Source organism: Podarcis cretensis (genome assembly GCF_951804945.1).
Source record: "Podarcis cretensis genome assembly, chromosome: 2".
Classification (NCBI taxonomy): Eukaryota; Metazoa; Chordata; class Lepidosauria; order Squamata; family Lacertidae; genus Podarcis; species Podarcis cretensis.
In genome coordinates, this window is record NC_137171.1 from 125,794,106 (window position 1) to 125,817,839 (window position 23,734).

Below are 23,734 nucleotides of genomic sequence, written 5' to 3' on the forward strand. Positions count from 1 at the left end.
AACCTCTCATAGTTCCAGTTACAGATAGGTAGCCGTGTTGGTCTGCCATAGTCAAAACAAAAAAAAAATTCCTTCCAGTAGCACCTTAAAGACCAACTAAGTTAGTTCTTGGTATGAGCTTTCGTGTGCATGCACACTTCTTCAGATACACAGAAGAAGTGTATCTGAAGAAGTGTGCATGCACACGAAAGCTCATACCAAGAACTAACTTAGTTGGTCTTTAAGGTGCTACTGGAAGGAATTTTTTTTTTAGTGTAACCTCTGTCTACCCCTCCCCTTTGGTGACATGTCAGTGATGTAGCAATGATGCTGTACGAACTGTATTCTGGGATATGGTGGGAAAGTTCTAAAAGTCTTTGTCACCCCATCTTCAGAGTTCAAAATACCTCTTTGAACTGTTACGGCTAAAATCTGGGTGCGGGGCTACACTGCCACCCAGCTCGTCGGACTAAGTGTCCGCGGGTCCCTGCGGAAGAAAATGAGCTCAGCCGGACAGGAGCAAAATGCGGAGATCCAAGGTTTATTGCGCAACAGGTTCTAGACGAGATTGAACAGCGAGAAAGGGGTGACATGAACTTTTGAAACTCCCTCCATGTCCCAGAATACAGCGCAAAATACATCCCAGTTACATCATGAATACATTAAGGAAAGGTTGGGTTACACAGATTACATCATGAATACATTAAGGAGAGGTTGGGTTACACCGGATTAACATAAGGAGGAGGGAGGGGGGAATATGCAGAGCTGGAGATATGCGCAGATAAGCGCTTCCTGAGTGTATGCATAGTCTGTCACCTGGCATTGCCCGGAGGAAAGGTTTGGCAGAGTGATTTGACAGGATTAGGGTCTTGACACCTTACTTGAGGAATTAGAGAGGACAGGGGAGGGGTGATGGAATCCTAGAGAAATTGAGCAAATATATTGTAGTGAAGAAGACATGCCCCCCCCCTCCGTAACAGAACCTATTGCACAATAAATTTTGATCTACAGCCATTTGCTCCAGTTGGTGGCTGGACTCCTTCCCTTTATTCCGCAGGGACCCGTGGGCTCTGCCCAACGAGCTGGGTGACTGAGCAGCCTCACACCTAGACAGCGGCAAAAGTCTTGTTAGCACAAAGATGGAAGAATGAGGAAATCCCAACGAAAGAACAATGAGAAGAAAAACTGATGAGATGTGCGGAATTTTTCCAAGCTGACATATCAACTGCGTGACAAGGACAATTGTAATTTCAAGGAAGAATGGGAACTATTTACAAACTATTTAAAAAGACAACAAAAGGATTTGGACTCCTTGGCAGGTGTTGAATAAACATCCACAAATTCATTAGTAGAACATATGATAGATAATGTACAATGATATGTACAATTTTATAACATGCAGAGAATGTATAAACAAATCAGAGAGGGGAGCTGAGGGAAGTCTCTGGAAGGAGGGAGAGGGAGGGAGTTACATTGATTTATAAACGTGATTAAAAGTGATTAATTTTATTTATTTTTTAAAAAGCCACTGAGAGATCCAGCAGAACCAGGAAACAGCTTTTACCTCTGTCCCTTGCCCACCAGAGATAATCAACCAGCACCACCAGGGCGGTCTCAGTCCAATGGCAGGGCCTGAAACCCAACTGGGACAAAGGCAGTCTAAATGGTCCACATCCTGCAGATATCCCTGGATTTATTCTGCAACCAAACATACATTTAAATAGTTTTTCCCATGTGAGTTTGCTGATGTCTTCTAAGCATTGTACTACTGGTGAAGCTTTTCCCACAATCCATGCATTTAAAAGGTTTCTCCCCTGTATGAGTTTGTAGATGTACATTAAGGCTTCCACTCTGAATGAAGCATTTTCCACACTCAAAACATTTATATGGTTTCTCTCCTGTATGAGTACATTGATGCATTTTCAGCGATTCGCTATGACGGAAGCATGTTCCACACTCCATGCATTTAAATGGTTTTTCGCCTGTGTGAGTTCGTAGATGTATGGAAAGTTTTGCCCTTTCACGGAACGTCTTTCCACACTCTGTGCATTTAAATGGTTTTTCCCCTGTGTGAGTTAGTTTATGTCTTCTAAGCGTTCCACTGTCTCTGAAGCTCTTTCCACACTCTATGCATTTAAATGGTTTCTGCCCTGTGTGAGTTCGCTGATGGTTTTTAAGGTGTCCGCTTTGACTGAAGCTCTTTCCACACTCCATGCATTTAAAAGGTCTTGCCCCTGTGTGAGTTCGCTGGTGTATTCTAAGGGTTTCACTCTGACTGAAGCTCTTTCCGCACTCCATACATCTGTATGGTTTCTCACCAGTGTGAGTGCGATGATGTGCATTAAGGTGCTTACTAAAAAGGAAGCTCTTTCCACACTCCATACATTTAAATGGTTTCTCACCAGTGTGAGTGCGATGATGTGCATTAAGGTGCTTACTCAAAAGGAAGCTTTTTCCACACTCCATACATTTAAATGGTTTCTCACCAGTGTGAGTGCGATGATGTGCATTAAGGTGCTTACTCAAAAGGAAGCTCTTTCCGCACTCCATACATTTAAATGGTTTCTCACCCCTGTGAGTTTGCACATGTATACAGAGGCATCCACTTTTTTTGAAGCATATTCTACACTCAAAACATTGATATGATTTCTCTCCTGTATGAGTACGTTGATGCATTTTCAGCGAATCTGTACGACCAAAGCATTTTCCACACTCCATACATTTAAATGGTTTCTCCCCTGTATGAGTTCTCTGGTGTCTTCTAAGCGTTCCACTTTCTGTGAAGCTCTTTCCACACTCAATGCATTTAAACGGTTTCTCCTCTGTGTGAGTTCCTTGATGTTGTGTAGGAGTTCCACTCCTACTGACGTCCTTTCCACAATCCATACCTTTAAATGGTGTCTCCACTATTTCAGTTCCTTGATGTGAACTAAGTGTGTTCCACAAATTTAAATGATTTTTGCGTGATTCCTAATGAAAGTACAGATTGCTCTGTCTGTCTTCTCTATTGCTTGCATTGGCGTAGGGGGAAAGGAAATCCTGTAGAAGAGAAGAAGAGTTTGGATTTGATATCCCGCTTTATCACTACCCTAAGGAGTCTAGCTCAAGGTCACCCAGCAGCTGCATGTGGAGGAGCGGGGAATCGAACCAGTTCACCAGATTAAGAATCTACCGCTCTTAACCACACTGGCTCTCCAAAGAAGAAACAAAAGAATATAACACACATCAAGTGCCTTTGGTACCTTCTCTTATTTTAACATCTCATACACTCTTCCTTCTTCTATGTGCCAATTGTTTAGGAAATGAAATAATGTCAGATAATAGCATTGCATCAACTTTTAATAATAATCAATTATTGTTAATGTGCAAGTAGATAAATAGGGACCGCTTACTGGCGGGAAGGTAAACGGCGTTTCCGTGTGCAGCTCTGGCTCGCCAGAGCAGCGATGTCACGCTGGCCACGTGACCCGGAAGTGTCTTCGGACAGCGCTGGCCCCTGGCCTCTTGAGTGAGATGGGCGCACAACCCCAGAGTCTGTCAAGACTGGCCCGTACGGGCAGGGGTACCTTTACCTTTACCTTATTGTTAATAATGCAGCATGATCTAAGATACAGTGCTTCTCTAAAACTGGCAATTTAAATAAAGAGGTTCCTCACAGGAAAGTGAGCTGATCTCCCTCCATGAACATGCCCTTTATTTCTCAGGTTCAGAATTCCTAATGACTTTTTTGTCCTAATCCCTTAAATATTTGGTTGCAAGTCTCTCTGGTAAACTAAAGTGACTAACAAATTCAATTAATCATAATAATGGACTACAACAGACATGTTCATCCGGTCGAGCGCGATCGACCAATAGATCATGTGAGTGATCCTGGTCAATCATGGGATTACTGGGATAGGCGTCAGTTGTGCAGCTCCCTTTGATGGGGAGGAGAGAGAAAGGGCTGGCTTGGGGGGGGGGAGAGCTGCTTAAGGGGGAGGGGGGCTGGCTTGGGAGTGTGGAGAGATGACTGGCTCTTCAGAGAGAGAGGTTTTGCCTCCCTTTAATTCCCCCCAACTGAAACTCCCCCCTCCTGCATCCAGTTAGCCACCTCCTTCCACCCACGCACCCCACTCCTCATTCCCCCAGTGACAATGGGTAGAGCACTGCCAGTTTTTTATACTGGGAGTAGATTGCAGTCTGTTGGGAGTTGGACATGACTGAACTACAGGAACCCCTGAATTTCAGTAGCAATCTTCCCGATCCCTTAAATCCCAAAGACATGAGAATAAAGATAGTGGTTAATACTGGAAATCTGGTGGAATAGAGAGGAGGAGTGGGACGTAGTTATCACTGCGTAAGGTAAAAAAAAGATATCTCTGCCTACAACCTTCATAGCAATGGGCAGGGAAGGGTGGACTGGAGGCAATGTCTCTCCACAGAAACATGGGTAAATGGGTGAAATTGCAGAAGACAAGCCAAAATTGGGTCATCTTCTCGATCCAGCAGGGCTTTTTATGTGTTTTAACATAGTGAGTCTGACCAAACTGCAGGAGGCAGTGGAAGACAGGACCCAGGGGGTCACAAAGACTAAACGACTAAACAACAACAACAAACGTAGTGAAATGTCTCACTGCATACTCAAAGGGCTTACCTCTCAATTTCCCCTTCACATTTCTGTGTTTTTCTTTTTCTAGCAAGATGTGCTTAGACTTGTGAGTCAGAGTCTCTCCTGTGTGGAACAAGTAAAAGAGAAGTGCTGTTTATGTCATATGTGACTGGCAACGTCTTCAGAAACACTCATATTCTGATGCAAAAACAACAAAGTTCCTGGTGGCCCATTGGAGGCTAATAAACCACAGCATCAGGCCACGAAATGTTATGGACAAAACTACAGCATTGCTATAAACGATAACCCCACCCACTGCCTTTCTCTCACACACAGTGTTTGTGGAATTCTGCACTCTCACACACCTCACCTGTAATACTGGCAATCCTTGGCCTGCATATGCACATGAATGTGTGTAAAGCCTCCAGTCACAAGCATTGTCTATCCTAATAATGGACCCTTTGTCCTTTTAAGCACCCCAGACTGTGAAGGTGCACACATTCACTGTCTTTGGGTGCTGGTGGATTCTGTCTCAGCTTGAAACTCCCTTTGACATATAGAAAGGTATAGAAAGCTGTCCATATATCTATTATATACAAATCCTGAAAGAATTTCCATAGCACCTCCAGCCATGTTTTTTTTGAGTAGTGGACCACATTATCACCTCAATTAAACATGCAGTGGAACAAAGGCTTAGAACTGAAACCCTGGGAGAAGCAGACGGGTTTTTTCTGGTCCTTCCTGGAAGAGGATACCAGAAGCAAAGACCCGCTCTGGACGCCCTCTCTCCTTCCTCTCAGGAACTTCCTGCCCTTTCCTCTCCTCTCCAGCTGGACGAAAGGCCCGCCTTGGTGTAACGCAGCAGCAGCAGCAGCAGCAGCAGAGTCCCGCTTCTGGAGCCCCCAGCAGCAGCTGGCCTGGGGGTGGGGGAAGGAGGGGAGGGTGGGGAATTGCCCCCCCCCCAATTTCAGGGACCCCTCTCCCCAAGGCAGGTTTCTGGGCAGGAGGGGAAAGCCAAGGCAGCCCCTCCGGAGATTCCCCCGCCAGCGCCCAAGTGGGAGACCTCCCTTCCGATGGGCAGCGTCTCTTTCTCTCTCTGCCCCCGCTGCCAATGCTGGACGGGGCTTTCCTCCCCCAGGGAGGCTTCCCTCCCTCCCTCCCTCCCTCCCCAGGTTCCCCCTCCGTCCCCGGGTCCCTCCTGCGCCCAGAGACCCCCTTGGCCCGGCTCACCCCTCGCCCGGCGCGCAGAATCTCCCTCGAGCGCAGCACCAACCTCTCCATCCGGAGGAGCCTCCCAGGACGAGCGGGGAGGGGGGGGGGAGGAGGTAAGAGACGGAAGTGGGGAGGGAGGAGGGGTCTCTTGCCAGGCCTCTCTAGGCATCTCGGCTCTCTCGCTTCCGTAACCCCTTCCATGCCCTCTCCTTCTGTCCAGCCAAGAGAGGCGCGCCTCGCCACACGCGCGCAGCCAGCAGCGCCCCAAGGAAGGGATTCCTGCCAGGGGGAAACGGGGGACGCGTCCCGAGGGGCGCTTGTTGGGGGGCCTGGCTTGAAAGCCATTCTCATAGGGATGGCCTTGGTGGCCATCTCCATTCCATTCCCGCAAAGGTGCCCAATGGGTGCAGGGCAGCTGAGCACAGATTGGCCAGCCAGACTGTTATAATGATAAGGATGATTTTATTGTTTATATGCTGCCCACCTCAATGGGTTTCCCCAGCCACTCTGGACAGCTGCAAAAAAAGAAGCAAAAACTTCCCTAACTGGTTTGCCAATGGGTGCCAATGAACTTCTTTTAGGACTGGTGTTATATGGTCCCTGAGGCCGCTCCCAGTCACCAGTGTAGCAGGACCCCCCCCCCAATCATCCAGTTTGTACAAACTTCACACACACTCACACACACACACTACATACGCCACTCTTCTGTTATAAATTCATAGAAAAATCAACCATACATGGGATTTGCACTGTTCCATTTTTATTTTACTCCATATGGCAAGGACTATCAAAGGGGGTGGCTTGGTTCTGGTCAGCCATAATCCCTTCACCATCTCAGCACATTCACAGGAGCCCTGCCCAGTTGCTATGCCAACCCTGATGATCCCAGACAGAAGACAATCAAGATCACAAAGAACTTGCATATGGGAGTGGATTCAGCATGGACTGAAACAAAGGACAATGATCAGATCTTCCCTCTGGGGGCAGGAAACTGCAAACTCCCCTTTGTCTCCTGGAAGTTCCTGGAAGTGACTCATGGGGGGGGGCAAAGGAGGAACCAGCCAGGTGACAAGACACTCAGGTTACCACCAACTCCTCCCTCAACCCCTCCTTTCTGTAATGTATGCATGATGTTTCTGGGGGTGGGCTTGACCTAGAGGAGGGGAATTTCAAAAGTTTTTATAAGACCTTGCACACCATTTTTTCTGTGTCTTTCCTCTCACCTGCAAGTGAGGGGAGCACCCTGTTGCAACAGTCAATAAAGGCCAAGCCTACAGGCTGCTGATTTGCTTCAATTTACTCTGGTTGGTGTCTTTACTTTTTGTCCAAGGGAGCCCTCGGATTTTTCCGGTAACACCAGTCTAGTTGCCGCATTCTGGATTAGTTGCAGTTTCCGTGTCCCCTTCAAAGGTAGCCCCACGTAGAGCCCATTGCAGTAGTCCAAGGATAACCAGAGCATGCATCACTCTGGCAAGGCAGTTTGCAGGCAGGTAGGGTCTCAGCCGACATACCACGATAAAATAAATGATTAAGTTATTTTTATTATTAAACCTTTAGAAGACATCTGAAGGCAGCCCTGCATAGGGATGCTTTTTAAGCTTTAATGTTTCATTATGTATTCATAAGAGGCTGGGTTGAAATAAATTGTTCTTGTTCTTGTTACACCTTTTAAGGAGAAAAAGAAACGTGTGTGATTCTCCAAAGGAGATGGTGCAATGCAGACCCTGCAGTTGTGGGTTCCTTACTTGGCAACTGGACTGCGTGTATCCAGGTCCCTGCTAATGGGTCCCAGAAGAGGTGCTTTTTGCGGGGGCGGGTGGAGAAGTCCATTTGTCCTTTTCTTCCCCCTCCTCCCTCTCACCACCACCTTCCCACATGCAGCATCTTATTTTTGTCCTCCCTTGCCACCCACCTCCCTTGCTCACTTTTCCAATTCCCCTTATTGCAATTTATAGAGGCGGGCAGAATGTCCACTGTCACCCCTCCTCTCCTTTCCAACGCTCCCCCTCCCCACTCCCAGGGGCTCCTTTTGTCCAATTGCCCAGGAAACATCTGATTTAGGGGGAACACTTCAGGTTTGTTTTGGAACACGGGGGCCCATAGAGCTACGAGTGGGAGAGCAGCCCCTGCCTTTGTTGCACAGCGGAGGAATATTTTTGTAGAAATTTCAGCTTTTCTTAACACAGGCAAAAAGGTACTGTTGGCAGTGTTTACATAAACGATTACAAACTCTTTTTATAAATGCTGCGATTCAAGGACTGGGAAAATATAACCATTTTCCCGTGACCTGCTTCCCAGAGTGAAGACAATGTTAAAAAGCGTGGGGAGAGGATGGAGCCCTGAGACACCCCCTTAAGTGAGTGCCCAGAGGTCCAAACACTCAACCCCCAAACCACTTTCTGGACAGGTCCCAGGACTAAGGAGCGGAACCACTGCATAACCCTGCCCCTAACTCCCAACCCTCCTAGACCGTCCGTGAGGATGTGTCAGTATTTACAATGTCATATCATTGGGAATGTATTTCACAAAGCAGAGGTGGCATTGGGGAAATGAGGTGGCGCTTGTTCGGTTAATTCAGTTTGCTCTTTCTTGACTGCTGAGAGGGAGAGGTGAGAGGTGTGGGGACTTTGTGCCCATGATGACTGGAGGAGTTTGGAAATAATACTCGTGGTTCAACTGTTGCCAACCTGACCAGTAAAGCTTTATTCTCAACAAATTGGGTAAGGTATACATTTTTATCACAAATAGGTAACCGAATACCGTGGTCAACGGCATTAAGAACCACGGAGAGATCCTGCAGAACCAGGAAACAGCTTTTACCTTTTTGCCCGCCAGACATAATCAACCAGCACCAATCATTCCAAATCTGTTTTCCCCTTCAAAGGGACTCCGGGAAGTTCCCAGAGGTGACAATTGCTGAGCTGATTGTTGGCCAAGGAAAGCCTAATCCCATCCCCAAACTTGCCAAGGGGCCAGACATGCAAAGGAAGTTCTATTGTACTTTGGGCGGTGGGACTACAGAGGTGTTTGCCTGTGCTCATCTTATACCTGCGTCTTGCCCTGCCATGTCTGCTTATGCTAATCTTGTACCAAGGACTTGTCTGGACATGTTTGCCAAGGTTGAACTAGTGTAACCTCTGTCTACCCCTCCCCTTTGGTGACATGTCAGTGATGTAGCAATGATGCTGTACGAACTGTATTCTGGGATATGGTGGGAAAGTTCTAAAAGTCTTTGTCACCCCATCTTCAGAGTTCAAAATTCCTCTTTGAACCTATTGCGCAATAAATTTTGATCTACAGCCATTTGCTCTGGTTGGTGGCTGGACTCCTTCCTTTATTCCGCAGGGACCCGTGGGCGCTGCCCGACGAGCTGGGTGACTGAGCAGCCTCACACCTCGATTTTTCCGTAACAGCCAACAAGGCGGTCTCAGTCTGATGGCAGGAACTGAAACCCAAGTGGAAGAAATGCAGTCCACATGGTCCATATCCTCCAGATGTGCCTGGATTTATTCTGCAACCAAACATACATTCAAATTGTTTTTCCCATGTGAGTTTGCTGATGTCTTCTAAGTGTTCCACTATTAATGAAGTTCTTTCCACAATCCATGCATTTAAAAGGTTTCTCCCTTGTGTGAGTTTGTAGATGTACATTAAGGCTTCCACTCTGAATGAAGCATTTTCCACACTCAAAACATTTATATGGTTTATCTCCTGTATGAGTATATTGATGCATTTTCATTGATTCTCTCTGACTGAAGCATTTTCCACACTCAAAACATTTATATGGTTTATTTCCTGTATGAGTATATTGATGCATTTTCAGCGATTCTCTATGACGGAAGCATGTTCCACACTCCATGCATTTAAATGGTTTTTCCCCTGTGTGAGTTCGTAGATGTATGGAAAGTTTTGCCCTTTCACGGAACGTCTTTCCACACTCTGTGCATTTAAATGGTTTTTCCCCTGTGTGAGTTAGTTTATGTCTTCTAAGCGTTCCACTCTCTCTGAAGCTCTTTCCACACTCTATGCATTTAAATGGTTTCTGCCCTGTGTGAGTTCGCTGATGGTTTTTAAGGGGTCCGCTTTGACTGAAGCTCTTTCCACACTCCATGCATTTAAAAGGTCTTGCCCCTGTGTGAGTTCGCTGGTGTATTCTAAGGGTTTCACTCTGACTGAAGCTCTTTCCGCACTCCATACATCTGTATGGTTTCTCACCAGTGTGAGTGCGATGATGTGCATTAAGGTGCTTACTCAAAAGGAAGCTCTTTCCGCACTCCATACATTTAAATGGTTTCTCCCCTGTATGAGTTCTCTGGTGTCTTCTAAGCGTTCCACTTTCTGTGAAGCTCTTTCCACACTCAATGCATTTAAACGGTTTCTCCTCTGTGTGAGTTCCTTGATGTTGTGTAGGAGTTCCACTCCTACTGATGTCCTTTCCACAATCCATACCTTTAAATGGTGTCTCCACTATTTCAGTTCCTTGATGTGAACTAAGTGTGTTCACTGACAGAATCACATTGTATGTTCCACAAATTTAAATGATTTTTGCGTGATTCCTAATGAAAGTACAGATTGCTCTGTCTGTCTTCTCTATTGCTTGCATTGGCGTAGGGGGAAAGGAAATCCTGTAGAAGAGAAGAAGAGTTTGGATTTGATATCCCGCTTTATCACTACCCTAAGGAGTCTAGCTCAAGGTCACCCAGCAGCTGCATGTGGAGGAGCGGGGAATCGAACTAGTTCACCAGATTAAGAATCTACCGCTCTTAACCACACTGGCTCTCCAAAGAAGAAACAAAAGAATATAACACACATCAAGTGCCTTTGGTACCTTCTCTTATTTTAACATCTCATACACTCTTCCTTCTTCTATGTGCCAATTGTTTAGGAAATGAAATAATGTCAGATAATAGCATTGCATCAACTTTTAATAATAATCAATTATTGTTAATGTGCACGTAGATAAATAGGGACCGCTTACTGGCGGGAAGGTAAACGGCGTTTCCGTGTGCAGCTCTGGCTCGCCAGAGCAGCGATGTCACGCTGGCCACGTGACCCGGAAGTGTCTTCGGACAGCGCTGGCCCCTGGCCTCTTGAGTGAGATGGGCGCACAACCCCAGAGTCTGTCAAGACTGGCCCGTACGGGCAGGGGTACCTTTACCTTATTGTTAATAATGCAGCATGATCTAAGATACAGTGCTTCTCTAAAACTGGCAATTTAAATAAAGAGGTTCCTCACAGGAAAGTGAGCTGATCTCCCTCCATGAACATGCCCTTTATTTCTCAGGTTCAGAATTCCTAATGACTTTTTTGTCCTAATCCCTTAAATATTTGGTTGCAAGTCTCTCTGGGTTGCCCTGGTAAACTAAAGTGACTAACAAATTCAATTAATCATAATAATGGACTACAACAGACATGGTCATCCGGTCGAGCGCGATCGACCAATAGATCATGTGAGTGATCCTGGTCGATCATGGGATTACTGGGATAGGCGTCAGTTGTGCAGCTCCCTTTGATGGGGAGGAGAGAGAAAGGGCTGGCTTGGGGGGGGGGGAGAGCTGCTTAAGGGGGAGGGGGGCTGGCTTGGGAGTGTGGAGAGATGACTGGCTCTTCAGAGAGAGAGGTTTTGCCTCCCTTTAATTCCCCCCAACTGAAACTCCCCCCTCCTGCATCCAGTTAGCCACCTCCTTCCACCCACGCACCCACCCCACTCCTCATTCCCCCAGTGACAATGGGTAGAGCACTGCCAGTTTTTTATACTGGGAGTAGATCGCAGTCTGTTGGGAGTTGGACATGACTGAACTACAGGAACCCCTGAATTTCAGTAGCAATCTTCCCGATCCCTCAAATCCCAAAGACATGAGAATAAAGATAGTGGTTAATACTGGAAATCTGGTGGAATAGAGAGGAGGAGTGGGACGTAGTTATCACTGCGTAAGGTAAAAAAAAGATATCTCTGCCTACAACCTTCATAGCAATGGGCAGGGAAGGGTGGACTGGAGGCAATGTCTCTCCACAGAAACATGGGTAAATGGGTGAAATTGCAGAAGGCAAGCCAAAATTGGGTCATCTTCTCGATCCAGCAGGGCTTTTTATGTGTTTTAACATAGTGAGTCTGACCAAACTGCAGGAGGGAGTGGAAGACAGGACCCAGGGGGTCACAAAGACTAAACGACTAAACAACAACAACAAACGTAGTGAAATGTCTCACTGCATACTCAAAGGGCTTACCTCTCAATTTCCCCTTCACATTTCTGTGTTTTTCTTTTTCTAGCAAGATGTGCTTAGACTTGTGAGTCAGAGTCTCTCCTGTGTGGAACAAGTAAAAGAGAAGTGCTGTTTATGTCATATGTGACTGTCAACGTCTTCAGAAACACTCATATTCTGATGCAAAAACAACAAAGTTCCTGGTGGCCCATTGGAGGCTAATAAACCGCAGCATCAGCCCACGAAATGTTACGGACAAAACTACAGCATTGCTATAAACGATAACCCCACCCACTCCCTTTCTCTCACACACAGTGTTTGTGGAATTCTGCACTCTCACACACCTCACCTGTAATACTGGCAATCCTTGGCCTGCATATGCACATGAATGTGTGTAAAGCCTCCAGTCACAAGCATTGTCTATCCTAATAATGGACCCTTTGTCCTTTTAAGCACCCCAGACTGTGAAGGTGCACACATTCACTGTCTTTGGGTGCTGGTGGATTCTGTCTCAGCTTGAAACTCCCTTTGACATATAGAAAGGTATAGAAAGCTGTCCATATATCTATTATATACAAATCCTGAAAGAATTTCCATAGCACCTCCAGCCATGTTTTTTTTGAGTAGTGGACCACATTATCACCTCAATTAAACATGCAGTGGAACAAAGGCTTAGAACTGAAACCCTGGGAGAAGCAGACGGGTTTTTTCTGGTCCTTCCTGGAAGAGGATACCAGAAGCAAAGACCCGCTCTGGACGCCCTCTCTCCTTCCTCTCAGGAACTTCCTGCCCTTTCCTCTCCTCTCCAGCTGGACGAAAGGCCCGCCTTGGTGTAACGCAGCAGCAGCAGCAGCAGCAGCAGAGTCCCGCTTCTGGAGCCCCCAGCAGCAGCTGGCCTGGGGGTGGGGGAAGGAGGGGAGGGTGGGGAATTGCCCCCCCCCCAATTTCAGGGACCCCTCTCCCCAAGGCAGGTTTCTGGGCAGGAGGGGAAAGCCAAGGCAGCGTCTCCGGAGATTCCCCCGCCAGCGCCCAAGTGGGAGACCTCCCTTCCGACGGGCAGCGTCTCTTTCTCTCTCTGCCCCCGCTGCCAATGCTGGACGGGGCTCTCCTCCCCCAGGGAGGCTTCCCTCCCTCCCTCCCTCCCTCCCCAGGTTCCCCCTCCGTCCCCGGGTCCCTCCTGCGCCCAGAGACCCCCTTGGCCCGGCTCACCCCTCGCCCGGCGCGCAGAATCTCCCTCGAGCGCAGCACCAACCTCTCCATCCGGAGGAGCCTCCCAGGACGAGCGGGGAGGGGGGGGGGAGGAGGTAAGAGACGGAAGTGGGGAGGGAGGAGGGGTCTCTTGCCAGGCCTCTCTAGGCATCTCGGCTCTCTCGCTTCCGTAACCCCTTCCATGCCCTCTCCTTCTGTCCAGCCAAGAGAGGCGCGCCTCGCCACACGCGCGCAGCCAGCAGCGCCCCAAGGAAGGGATTCCTGCCAGGGGGAAACGGGGGACGCGTCCCGAGGGGCGCTTGTTGGGGGGCCTGGCTTGAAAGCCATTCTCATAGGGATGGCCTTGGTGGCCATCTCCATTCCATTCCCGCAAAGGTGCCCAATGGGTGCAGGGCAGCTGAGCACAGATTGGCCAGCCAGACTGTTATAATGATAAGGATGATTTTATTGTTTATATGCTGCCCACCTCAATGGGTTTCCCCAGCCACTCTGGACAGCTGCAAAAAAAGAAGCAAAAACTTCCCTAACTGGTTTGCCAATGGGTGCCAATGAACTTCTTTTAGGACTGGTGTTATATGGTCCCTGAGGCCGCTCCCAGTCACCAGTGTAGCAGGACCCCCCCCCCAATCATCCAGTTTGTACAAACTTCACACACACTCACACTCACACACTACATACGCCACTCTTCTGTTATAAATTCATAGAAAAATCAACCATACATGGGATTTGCACTGTTCCATTTTTATTTTACTCCATGAAGGAAGGACTACAAAATGGGGCAGGTTTGATACAGGGCAGCCATAATCCCTTCAGCATCCCAGCACATACACAGGTGCCCTGCCCAGTTGCTATGCCAACCCTGATGGTCCCAGACAGAAGACAATCAAGATCACAAAGAACTTGCATATGGGAGTGGATTCAGCATGGACTGAAACAAAGGACAATGATCAGATCTTCCCTCTGGGGGCAGGAAACTGCAAACTCCCCTTTGTCTCCTGGAAGTTCCTGGAAGTGACTCATGGGGGGGGGGGCAAAGGAGGAACCAGCCAGGTGACAGGACACTCAGGTTACCACCAACTCCTCCCTCAACCCCTCCTTTCTGTAATGTATGCATGATGTTTCTGGGGTGGGCTTGACCTAGAGGAGGGGAATTTCAAAAGTTTTTATAAGACCTTGCACACCATTTTTTCTGTGTCTTTCCTCTCACCTGCAAGTGAGGGGAGCACCCTGTTGCAACAGTCAATAAAGGCCAAGCCTACAGGCTGCTGATTTGCTTCAATTTACTCTGGTTGGTGTCTTTACTTTTTGTCCAAGGGACCCCTCGGATTTTTCCGGTAACACCAGTCTAGTTGCCGCATTCTGGATTAGTTGCAGTTTCCGTGTCCCCTTCAAAGGTAGCCCCACGTAGAGCCCATTGCAGTAGTCCAAGGATAACCAGAGCATGCATCACTCTGGCAAGGCAGTTTGCAGGCAGGTAGGGTCTCAGCCGACATACCACGATAAAATAAATGATTAAGTTATTTTTATTATTAAACCTTTAGAAGACATCTGAAGGCAGCCCTGCATAGGGATGCTTTTTAAGCTTTAATGTTTCATTATGTATTCATAAGAGGCTGGGTTGAAATAAATTGTTCTTGTTGTCCTTGTTACACCTTTTAAGGAGAAAAAGAAACGTGTGTGATTCTCCAAAGGAGATGGTGCAATGCAGACCCTGCAGTTGTGGGTTCCTTACTTGGCAACTGGACTGCGTGTATCCAGGTCCCTGCTAATGGGTCCCAGAAGAGGTGCTTTTTGGGGGGGCGGGTGGAGAGGTCCCTTTGTCCTTTTCTTCCCCCTCCTCCCTCTCACCACCACCTTCCCACATGCAGCATCTTATTTTTGTCCTCCCTTGCCACCCGCCTCCCTTGCTCACTATTCCAATTCCCCTTATTGCACTTTATAGACGCGGGCAGAATGTCCACTGTCACCCCTCCTCTCCTTTCCAACGCTCCCCCTCCCCACTCCCAGGGGCTCCTTTTGTCCAATTGCCCAGGACACATCTGATTTAGGGGGAACACTTCAGGTTTGTTTTGGAACACGGGGGCCCATAGAGCTACGAGTGGGAGAGCAGCCCCTGCCTTTGTTGCACAGCGGAGGAATATTTTTGTAGAAATTTCAGCTTTTCTTAACACAGGCAAAAAGGTACTGTTGGCAGTGTTTACATAAACGATTACAAACTCTTTTTATAAATGCTGCGATTCAAGGACTGGGAAAATATAACCATTTTCCCGTGACCTGCTTCCCAGAGTGAAGACAATGTTAAAAAGCGTGGGGAGAGGATGGAGCCCTGAGACACCCCCTAAGTGAGTGCCCAGAGGTCCAAACACTCAACCCCCAACACCACTTTCTGGACATGTCCCAGGACTAAGGAGCGGAACCACTGCATAACCCTGCCCCTAACTCCCAACCCCCCTAGACCGTCCGTGAGGATGTGTCAGTATTTACAATGTCATATCATTGGGAATGTATTTCACAAAGCAGAGGTGGCATTGGGGAAATGAGGTGGCGCTTGTTCGGTTAATTCAGTTTGCTCTTTCTTGACTGCTGAGAGGGAGAGGTGAGAGGTGTGGGGACTTTGTGCCCATGATGACTGGAGGAGTTTGGAAATAATACTCGTGGTTCAACTGTTGCCAACCTGACCAGTAAAGCTTTATTCTCAACAAATTGGGTAAGGTATACATTTTTATCACAAATAGGTAACCGAATACCGTGGTCAACGGCATTAAGAACCACGGAGAGATCCTGCAGAACCAGGAAACAGCTTTTACCTTTTTGCCCGCCAGACATAATCAACCAGCACCAATCATTCCAAATCTGTTTTCCCCTTCAAAGGGACTCCGGGAAGTTCCCAGAGGTGACAATTGCTGAGCTGATTGTTGGCCAAGGAAAGCCTAATCCCATCCCCAAACTTGCCAAGGGGCCAGACATGCAAAGGAAGTTCTATTGTACTTTGGGCGGTGGGACTACAGAGGTGTTTGCCTGTGCTCATCTTATACCTGCGTCTTGCCCTGCCATGTCTGCTTATGCTAATCTTGTACCAAGGACTTGTCTGGACATGTTTGCCAAGGTTGAACTAGTGTAACCTCTGTCTACCCCTCCCCTTTGGTGACATGTCAGTGATGTAGCAATGATGCTGTACGAACTGTATTCTGGGATATGGTGGGAAAGTTCTAAAAGTCTTTGTCACCCCATCTTCAGAGTTCAAAATTCCTCTTTGAACCTATTGCGCAATAAATTTTGATCTACAGCCATTTGCTCTGGTTGGTGGCTGGACTCCTTCCTTTATTCCGCAGGGACCCGTGGGCGCTGCCCGACGAGCTGGGTGACTGAGCAGCCTCACACCTCGATTTTTCCGTAACAGCCAACAAGGCGGTCTCAGTCTGATGGCAGGAACTGAAACCCAAGTGGAAGAAATGCAGTCCACATGGTCCATATCCTCCAGATGTGCCTGGATTTATTCTGCAACCAAACATACATTCAAATTGTTTTTCCCATGTGAGTTTGCTGATGTCTTCTAAGTGTTCCACTATTAATGAAGTTCTTTCCACAATCCATGCATTTAAAAGGTTTCTCCCTTGTGTGAGTTTGTAGATGTACATTAAGGCTTCCACTCTGAATGAAGCATTTTCCACACTCAAAACATTTATATGGTTTATCTCCTGTATGAGTATATTGATGCATTTTCATTGATTCTCTCTGACTGAAGCATTTTCCACACTCAAAACATTTATATGGTTTATTTCCTGTATGAGTATATTGATGCATTTTCAGCGATTCTCTATGACGGAAGCATGTTCCACACTCCATGCATTTAAATGGTTTTTCCCCTGTGTGAGTTCGTAGATGTATGGAAAGTTTTGCCCTTTCACGGAACGTCTTTCCACACTCTGTGCATTTAAATGGTTTTTCCCCTGTGTGAGTTAGTTTATGTCTTCTAAGCGTTCCACTCTCTCTGAAGCTCTTTCCACACTCTATGCATTTAAATGGTTTCTGCCCTGTGTGAGTTCGCTGATGGTTTTTAAGGTGTCCGCTTTGACTGAAGCTCTTTCCACACTCCATGCATTTAAAAGGTCTTGCCCCTGTGTGAGTTCGCTGGTGTATTCTAAGGGTTTCACTCTGACTGAAGCTCTTTCCACACTCCATACATCTGTATGGTTTCTCACCAGTGTGAGTGCGATGATGTGCATTAAGGTGCTTACTCAAAAGGAAGCTCTTTCCGCACTCCATACATTTAAATGGTTTCTCCCCTGTATGAGTTCTCTGGTGTCTTCTAAGCGTTCCACTTTCTGTGAAGCTCTTTCCACACTCAATGCATTTAAACGGTTTCTCCTCTGTGTGAGTTCCTTGATGTTGTGTAGGAGTTCCACTCCTACTGATGTCCTTTCCACAATCCATACCTTTAAATGGTGTCTCCACTATTTCAGTTCCTTGATGTGAACTAAGTGTGTTCACTGACAGAATCACATTGTATGTTCCACAAATTTAAATGATTTTTGCGTGATTCCTAATGAAAGTACAGATTGCTCTGTCTGTCTTCTCTATTGCTTGCATTGGCGTAGGGGGAAAGGAAATCCTGTAGAAGAGAAGAAGAGTTTGGATTTGATATCCCGCTTTATCACTACCCTAAGGAGTCTAGCTCAAGGTCACCCAGCAGCTGCATGTGGAGGAGCGGGGAATCGAACTAGTTCACCAGATTAAGAATCTACCGCTCTTAACCACACTGGCTCTCCAAAGAAGAAACAAAAGAATATAACACACATCAAGTGCCTTTGGTACCTTCTCTTATTTTAACATCTCATACACTCTTCCTTCTTCTATGTGCCAATTGTTTAGGAAATGAAATAATGTCAGATAATAGCATTGCATCAACTTTTAATAATAATCAATTATTGTTAATGTGCAAGTAGATAAATAGGGACCGCTTACTGGCGGGAAGGTAAACGGCGTTTCCGTGTGCAGCTCTGGCTCGCCAGAGCAGCGATGTCACGCTGGCCACGTGACCCGGAAGTGTCTTCGGACAGCGCTGGCCCCTGGCCTCTTGAGTGAGATGGGCGCACAACCCCAGAGTCTGTCAAGACTGGCCCGTACGGGCAGGGGTACCTTTACCTTATTGTTAATAATGCAGCATGATCTAAGATACAGTGCTTCTCTAAAACTGGCAATTTAAATAAAGAGGTTCCTCACAGGAAAGTGAGCTGATCTCCCTCCATGAACATGCCCTTTATTTCTCAGGTTCAGAATTCCTAATGACTTTTTTGTCCTAATCCCTTAAATATTTGGTTGCAAGTCTCTCTGGGTTGCCCTGGTAAACTAAAGTGACTAACAAATTCAATTAATCATAATAATGGACTACAACAGACATGGTCATCCGGTCGAGCGCGATCGACCAATAGATCATGTGAGTGATCCTGGTCGATCATGGGATTACTGGGATAGGCGTCAGTTGTGCAGCTCCCTTTGATGGGGAGGAGAGAGAAAGGGCTGGCTTGGGGGGGGGAGAGCTGCTTAAGGGGGAGGGGGGCTGGCTTGGGAGTGTGGAGAGATGACTGGCTCTTCAGAGAGAGAGGTTTTGCCTCCCTTTAATTCCCCCCAACTGAAACTCCCCCCTCCTGCATCCAGTTAGCCACCTCCTTCCACCCACGCACCCCACTCTTCATTCCCCCAGTGACAATGGGTAGAGCACTGCCAGTTTTTCATACTGGGAGTAGATCGCAGTCTGTTGGGAGTTGGACATGACTGAACTACAGGAACCCCTGAATTTCAGTAGCAATCTTCCCGATCCCTCAAATCCCAAAGACATGAGAATAAAGATAGTGGTTAATACTGGAAATCTGGTGGAATAGAGAGGAGGAGTGGGACGTAGTTATCACTGCGTAAGGTAAAAAAAAGATATCTCTGCCTACAACCTTCATAGCAATGGGCAGGGAAGGGTGGACTGGAGGCAATGTCTCTCCACAGAAACATGGGTAAATGGGTGAAATTGCAGAAGGCAAGCCAAAATTGGGTCATCTTCTCGATCCAGCAGGGCTTTTTATGTGTTTTAACATAGTGAGTCTGACCAAACTGCAGGAGGGAGTGGAAGACAGGACCCAGGGGGTCACAAAGACTAAACGACTAAACAACAACAACAAACGTAGTGAAATGTCTCACTGCATACTCAAAGGGCTTACCTCTCAATTTCCCCTTCACATTTCTGTGTTTTTCTTTTTCTAGCAAGATGTGCTTAGACTTGTGAGTCAGAGTCTCTCCTGTGTGGAACAAGTAAAAGAGAAGTGCTGTTTATGTCATATGTGACTGTCAACGTCTTCAGAAACACTCATATTCTGATGCAAAAACAACAAAGTTCCTGGTGGCCCATTGGAGGCTAATAAACCGCAGCATCAGCCCACGAAATGTTACGGACAAAACTACAGCATTGCTATAAACGATAACCCCACCCACTCCCTTTCTCTCACACACAGTGTTTGTGGAATTCTGCACTCTCACACACCTCACCTGTAATACTGGCAATCCTTGGCCTGCATATGCACATGAATGTGTGTAAAGCCTCCAGTCACAAGCATTGTCTATCCTAATAATGGACCCTTTGTCCTTTTAAGCACCCCAGACTGTGAAGGTGCACACATTCACTGTCTTTGGGTGCTGGTGGATTCTGTCTCAGCTTGAAACTCCCTTTGACATATAGAAAGGTATAGAAAGCTGTCCATATATCTATTATATACAAATCCTGAAAGAATTTCCATAGCACCTCCAGCCATGTTTTTTTTGAGTAGTGGACCACATTATCACCTCAATTAAACATGCAGTGGAACAAAGGCTTAGAACTGAAACCCTGGGAGAAGCAGACGGGTTTTTTCTGGTCCTTCCTGGAAGAGGATACCAGAAGCAAAGACCCGCTCTGGACGCCCTCTCTCCTTCCTCTCAGGAACTTCCTGCCCTTTCCTCTCCTCTCCAGCTGGACGAAAGGCCCGCCTTGGTGTAACGCAGCAGCAGCAGCAGCAGCAGCAGAGTCCCGCTTCTGGAGCCCCCAGCAGCAGCTGGCCTGGGGGTGGGGGAAGGAGGGGAGGGTGGGGAATTGCCCCCCCCCCCCAATTTCAGGGACCCCTCTCTTCAAAGCTGGTTTCTGGACAGGAGGGGAAAGCCAAGGCAGCGTCTCCGGAGATTCCCCCGCCAGCGCCCAAGTGGGAGACCTCCCTTCCGATGGGCAGCGTCTCTTTCTCTCTCTGCCCCCGCTGCCAATGCTGGACGGGGCTTTCCTCCCCCGGGGAGGCTTCCCTCCCTCCCTCCCTCCCTCCCTCCCCAGGTTCCCCCTCCGTCCCCGGGTCCCTCCTGCGCCCAGAGACCCCCTTGGCCCGGCTCACCCCTCGCCCGGCGCGCAGAATCTCCCCCGAGCGCAGCACCGACCTCTCCATCCGGAGGAGCCTCCCAGGACCAGCGGGGAGGGGGGGGGGAGGAGGTAAGAGACGGAAGTGGGGAGGGAGGGGTCTCTTCCCAGGCCTCTCTAGGCATCTCGGCTCTCTCGCTTCCGTAACCCCTTCCATGCCCTCTCCTTCTGTCCAGCCAAGAGAGGCGCGCCTCGCCACACGCGCGCAGCCAGCAGCGCCCCGAGGGATTCCTGCCAGGGGGAAACGGGGGACGCGTCCCGAGGGGCGCTTGTTGGGGGGCCTGGATTGAAAGCCATTCTCATAGGGATGGCCTTGGTGGCCATCTCTATTCCATTCCCGGGTGCAGGGCAGCTGAGCACAGATTGGCCAGCCAGACTGTTATAATGATAAGGATGATTTTATTGTTTATATGCTGCCCACCTCAATGGGTTTCCCCAGCCACTCTGGACAGCTGCAAAAAAAGAAGCAAAAACTTCCCTAACTGGTTTGCCAATGGGTGCCAATGAACTTCTTTTAGGACTGGTGTTATATGGTCCCTGAGGCCGCTCCCAGTCACCAGTGTAGCAGGACCCCCCCCCCAATCATCCAGTTTGTACAAACTTCACACACACTCACACACACACACTACATACGCCACTCTTCTGTTATAAATTCATAGAAAAATCAACCATACATGGGATTTGCACTGTTCCATTTTTATTTTACTCCATATGGCAAGGACTATCAAAGGGGGTGGCTTGGTTCTGGTCAGCCATAATCCCTTCACCATCTCAGCACATTCACAGGAGCCCTGCCCAGTTGCTATGCCAACCCTGATGATCCCAGACAGAAGACAATCAAGATCACAAAGAACTTGCATATGGGAGTGGATTCAGCATGGACTGAAACAAAGGACAATGATCAGATCTTCCCTCTGGGGGCAGGAAACTGCAAACTCCCCTTTGTCTCCTGGAAGTTCCTGGAAGTGACTCATGGGGGGGGGGGCAAAGGAGGAACCAGCCAGGTGACAAGACACTCAGGTTACCACCAACTCCTCCCTCAACCCCTCCTTTCTGTAATGTATGCATGATGTTTCTGGGGGTGGGCTTGACCTAGAGGAGGGGAATTTCAAAAGTTTTTATAAGACCTTGCACACCATTTTTTCTGTGTCTTTCCTCTCACCTGCAAGTGAGGGGAGCACCCTGTTGCAACAGTCAATAAAGACCAAGCCTACAGGCTGCTGATTTGCTTCAATTTACTCTGGTTGGTGTCTTTACTTTTTGTCCAAGGGAGCCCTCGGATTTTTCCGGTAACACCAGTCTAGTTGCCGCATTCTGGATTAGTTGCAGTTTCCGTGTCCCCTTCAAAGGTAGCCCCCCGTAGAGCCCATTGCAGTAGTCCAAGGATAACCAGAGCATGCATCACTCTGGCAAGGCAGTTTGCAGGCTGGTAGGGTCTCAGCCGACATACCACGATAAAATAAATGATTAAGTTATTTTTATTATTAAACCTTTAGAAGACATCTGAAGGCAGCCCTGCATAGGGATGCTTTTTAAGCTTTAATGTTTCATTATGTATTCATAAGAGGCTGGGTTGAAATAAATTGTTCTTGTTGTCCTTGTTACACCTTTTAAGGAGAAAAAGAAACGTGTGTGATTCTCCAAAGGAGATGGTGCAATGCAGACCCTGCAGTTGTGGGTTCCTTACTTGGCAACTGGAGTGCGTGTATCCAGGTCCCTGCTAATGGGTCCCAGAAGAGGTGCTTTTTGGGGGGGCGGGTGGAGAAGTCCATTTGTCCTTTTCTTCCCCCTCCTCCCTCTCACCACCACCTTCCCACATGCAGCATCTTATTTTTGTCCTCCCTTGCCACCTACCTCCCTTGCTCACTATTCCAATTCCCCTTATTGCACTTTATAGACGCGGGCAGAATGTCCACTGTCACCCCTCCTCTCCTTTCCAACGCTCCCCCTCCCCACTCCCAGGGGCTCCTTTTAAGGAAAGGTTGGGTTACACAGATTACATCATGAATACATTAAGGAGAGGTTGGGTTACACCGGATTAACATAAGGAGGAGGGAGGGGGGAATATGCAGAGCTGGAGATATGCGCAGATAAGCGCTTCCTGAGTGTATGCATAGTCTGTCACCTGGCATTGCCCGGAGGAAAGGTTTGGCAGAGTGATTTAACAGGATTAGGGTCTTGATACCTTACTTGAGGAATTAGGGAGGACAGGGGAGGGGTGATGGAATCCTAGAGAAATTGAGCAAATATATTGTAGTGAAGAAGACATGCCCCCCCCTTCTGTAACAGTCCCCCATTCGGAGATAGATTTGCAAATCTTTTCTCCGCACCCTAAATCTCGATGAAGGTATGGGTGCCCTGTGAATGGGAATAGGATCTAATGGAAAAGGAGGTGGGTTGAGCAGGGCAGCAAAGGAGGGAGCAACACGGACCAATACAATGTACACGCGTGTTATATAGATGTGCGCTAAATAATAACTTGGTATCTACCGTACCAGATGTGTGGGTTTATGCAAACCTGAAGGGGGCTTGCAAGCCATGCCTCTTAAGGTCATTTGCAAATATAGTAGTGCAGATAGCTGGATATAGGATATCAGATAAAAGAACACCTGTTGTATTTTGTTCAATAGTGGTCTATGCTTTACATTTAGCAGGAAGGTCCACTATTGACTGGAAAAGAAAATGCAGTTTTTTGTTTTTTTTTTTGTTTTTTTAGCTCCACCGTTTTTGTGTTCTCAGGTGCGAAGGTAGCTCTTCTGTGGTCTCACACCGGCATGGTGTCACAGTAGTGGCAATCCCTGGTGAATCCACTTAGGGCTTTCATATTAACCATGTTGCCTGGCACCCACCAAAGCTGGCACAGGTTTCGGACACGTCTTGAGAGAAATGTCTTTGCCTTGGCCATTCTATGGGATTTTATTATTATAGGCTCTGGTCTTGCAGTCATGGGAAGTTGCTCACTTGCACATTAAGGACCAAAAAGCTAATTGCAGCCTGGATACACTTGCCCAATTCAAACTGAGTCCAATTTTAATTTATCTTGCCCCGTGGTTCTCAACTTTCAAACCAATCTGTTAAAGCAACACCATTCTTAAGGGGCACTTGTCCAAATAAGTCAA

At 47.6% G+C, this 23,734-nt stretch overlaps 4 protein-coding genes and 1 long non-coding RNA gene across 10 annotated transcripts in view; 1 reads left to right on the plus strand and 4 right to left on the minus strand.

Moving 5' to 3' along the window:
• The window catches only part of LOC307208823 (uncharacterized protein), a 32,162-nt gene extending 26,298 nt beyond the window's left edge, over window positions 1-5,864 (minus strand). Inside the window, exon 1 of the mRNA XM_079963808.1 lies at window positions 5,798-5,864. The gene's annotated coding sequence lies outside the window, so the exon portion shown is untranslated. The remainder of the gene's footprint in view (window positions 1-5,797) is intronic.
• On the plus strand, window positions 261-22,929 carry LOC307209149. Of its 2 annotated transcripts, none has more exons than XR_013835345.1 (3): window positions 261-692; window positions 22,597-22,790; window positions 22,827-22,929. It is a non-coding gene; the product is annotated as an uncharacterized lncRNA (long non-coding RNA). The 2 variants fall into 2 exon arrangements; XR_013835346.1 differs by having other exon boundaries at window positions 22,597-22,771; window positions 22,849-22,929.
• On the minus strand, window positions 1,470-5,899 carry LOC307208821 (uncharacterized protein). The gene is made up of 3 exons (XM_079963804.1): window positions 5,841-5,899; window positions 4,613-4,690; window positions 1,470-3,018 (listed from the first exon to the last, which is right to left on the minus strand). The coding sequence occupies exon 3, from the start codon at window positions 2,863-2,865 to the stop codon at window positions 1,696-1,698; it is 1,170 nt and encodes a 389-aa protein (XP_079819930.1). The 5' UTR covers window positions 2,866-3,018; window positions 4,613-4,690; window positions 5,841-5,899; the 3' UTR covers window positions 1,470-1,695.
• On the minus strand, window positions 7,606-13,322 carry LOC307208940 (uncharacterized protein). Of its 2 annotated transcripts, none has more exons than XM_079963988.1 (3): window positions 13,193-13,322; window positions 12,008-12,085; window positions 7,606-10,404 (listed from the first exon to the last, which is right to left on the minus strand). In XM_079963988.1, exon 3 carries the CDS (start codon window positions 10,224-10,226, stop codon window positions 9,309-9,311), a length of 918 nt encoding a protein of 305 aa, XP_079820114.1. In that variant the 5' UTR covers window positions 10,227-10,404; window positions 12,008-12,085; window positions 13,193-13,322; the 3' UTR covers window positions 7,606-9,308. The 2 variants fall into 2 exon arrangements, with proteins under 2 accessions (XP_079820114.1, XP_079820115.1); XM_079963989.1 differs by having other exon boundaries at window positions 13,236-13,281.
• The window catches only part of LOC307208942 (uncharacterized protein), an 81,905-nt gene continuing 73,435 nt past the window's right edge, over window positions 15,265-23,734 (minus strand). For 2 of the 4 annotated variants that reach the window (XM_079963993.1, XM_079963992.1), the window contains exons 2-3: window positions 19,402-19,479; window positions 15,265-17,804 (exon numbers count right to left, since the gene is read on the minus strand). In XM_079963993.1, the coding sequence (XP_079820119.1) occupies window positions 16,709-17,626 (918 nt within the window). In that variant the 5' untranslated portion in view covers window positions 17,627-17,804; window positions 19,402-19,479 and the 3' untranslated portion in view covers window positions 15,265-16,708. Of the gene's footprint in view, window positions 17,805-19,401; window positions 19,480-20,592; window positions 20,900-23,734 lie in introns of those variants that run through there. The other 2 variants (XM_079963990.1, XM_079963991.1) reach the window with 2 other exon arrangements.

What these genes read in the sequence shown, in the direction of transcription:
- LOC307208821 (XM_079963804.1), bottom strand. Translation starts at nt 2,865, where the DNA reads ATGGATTGTGGAAAGGACGTCAGTAGGAGTGGAACTCCTACACAACAT.
- LOC307208940 (XM_079963988.1), bottom strand. Translation starts at nt 10,226, where the DNA reads ATGGATTGTGGAAAGGACATCAGTAGGAGTGGAACTCCTACACAACAT.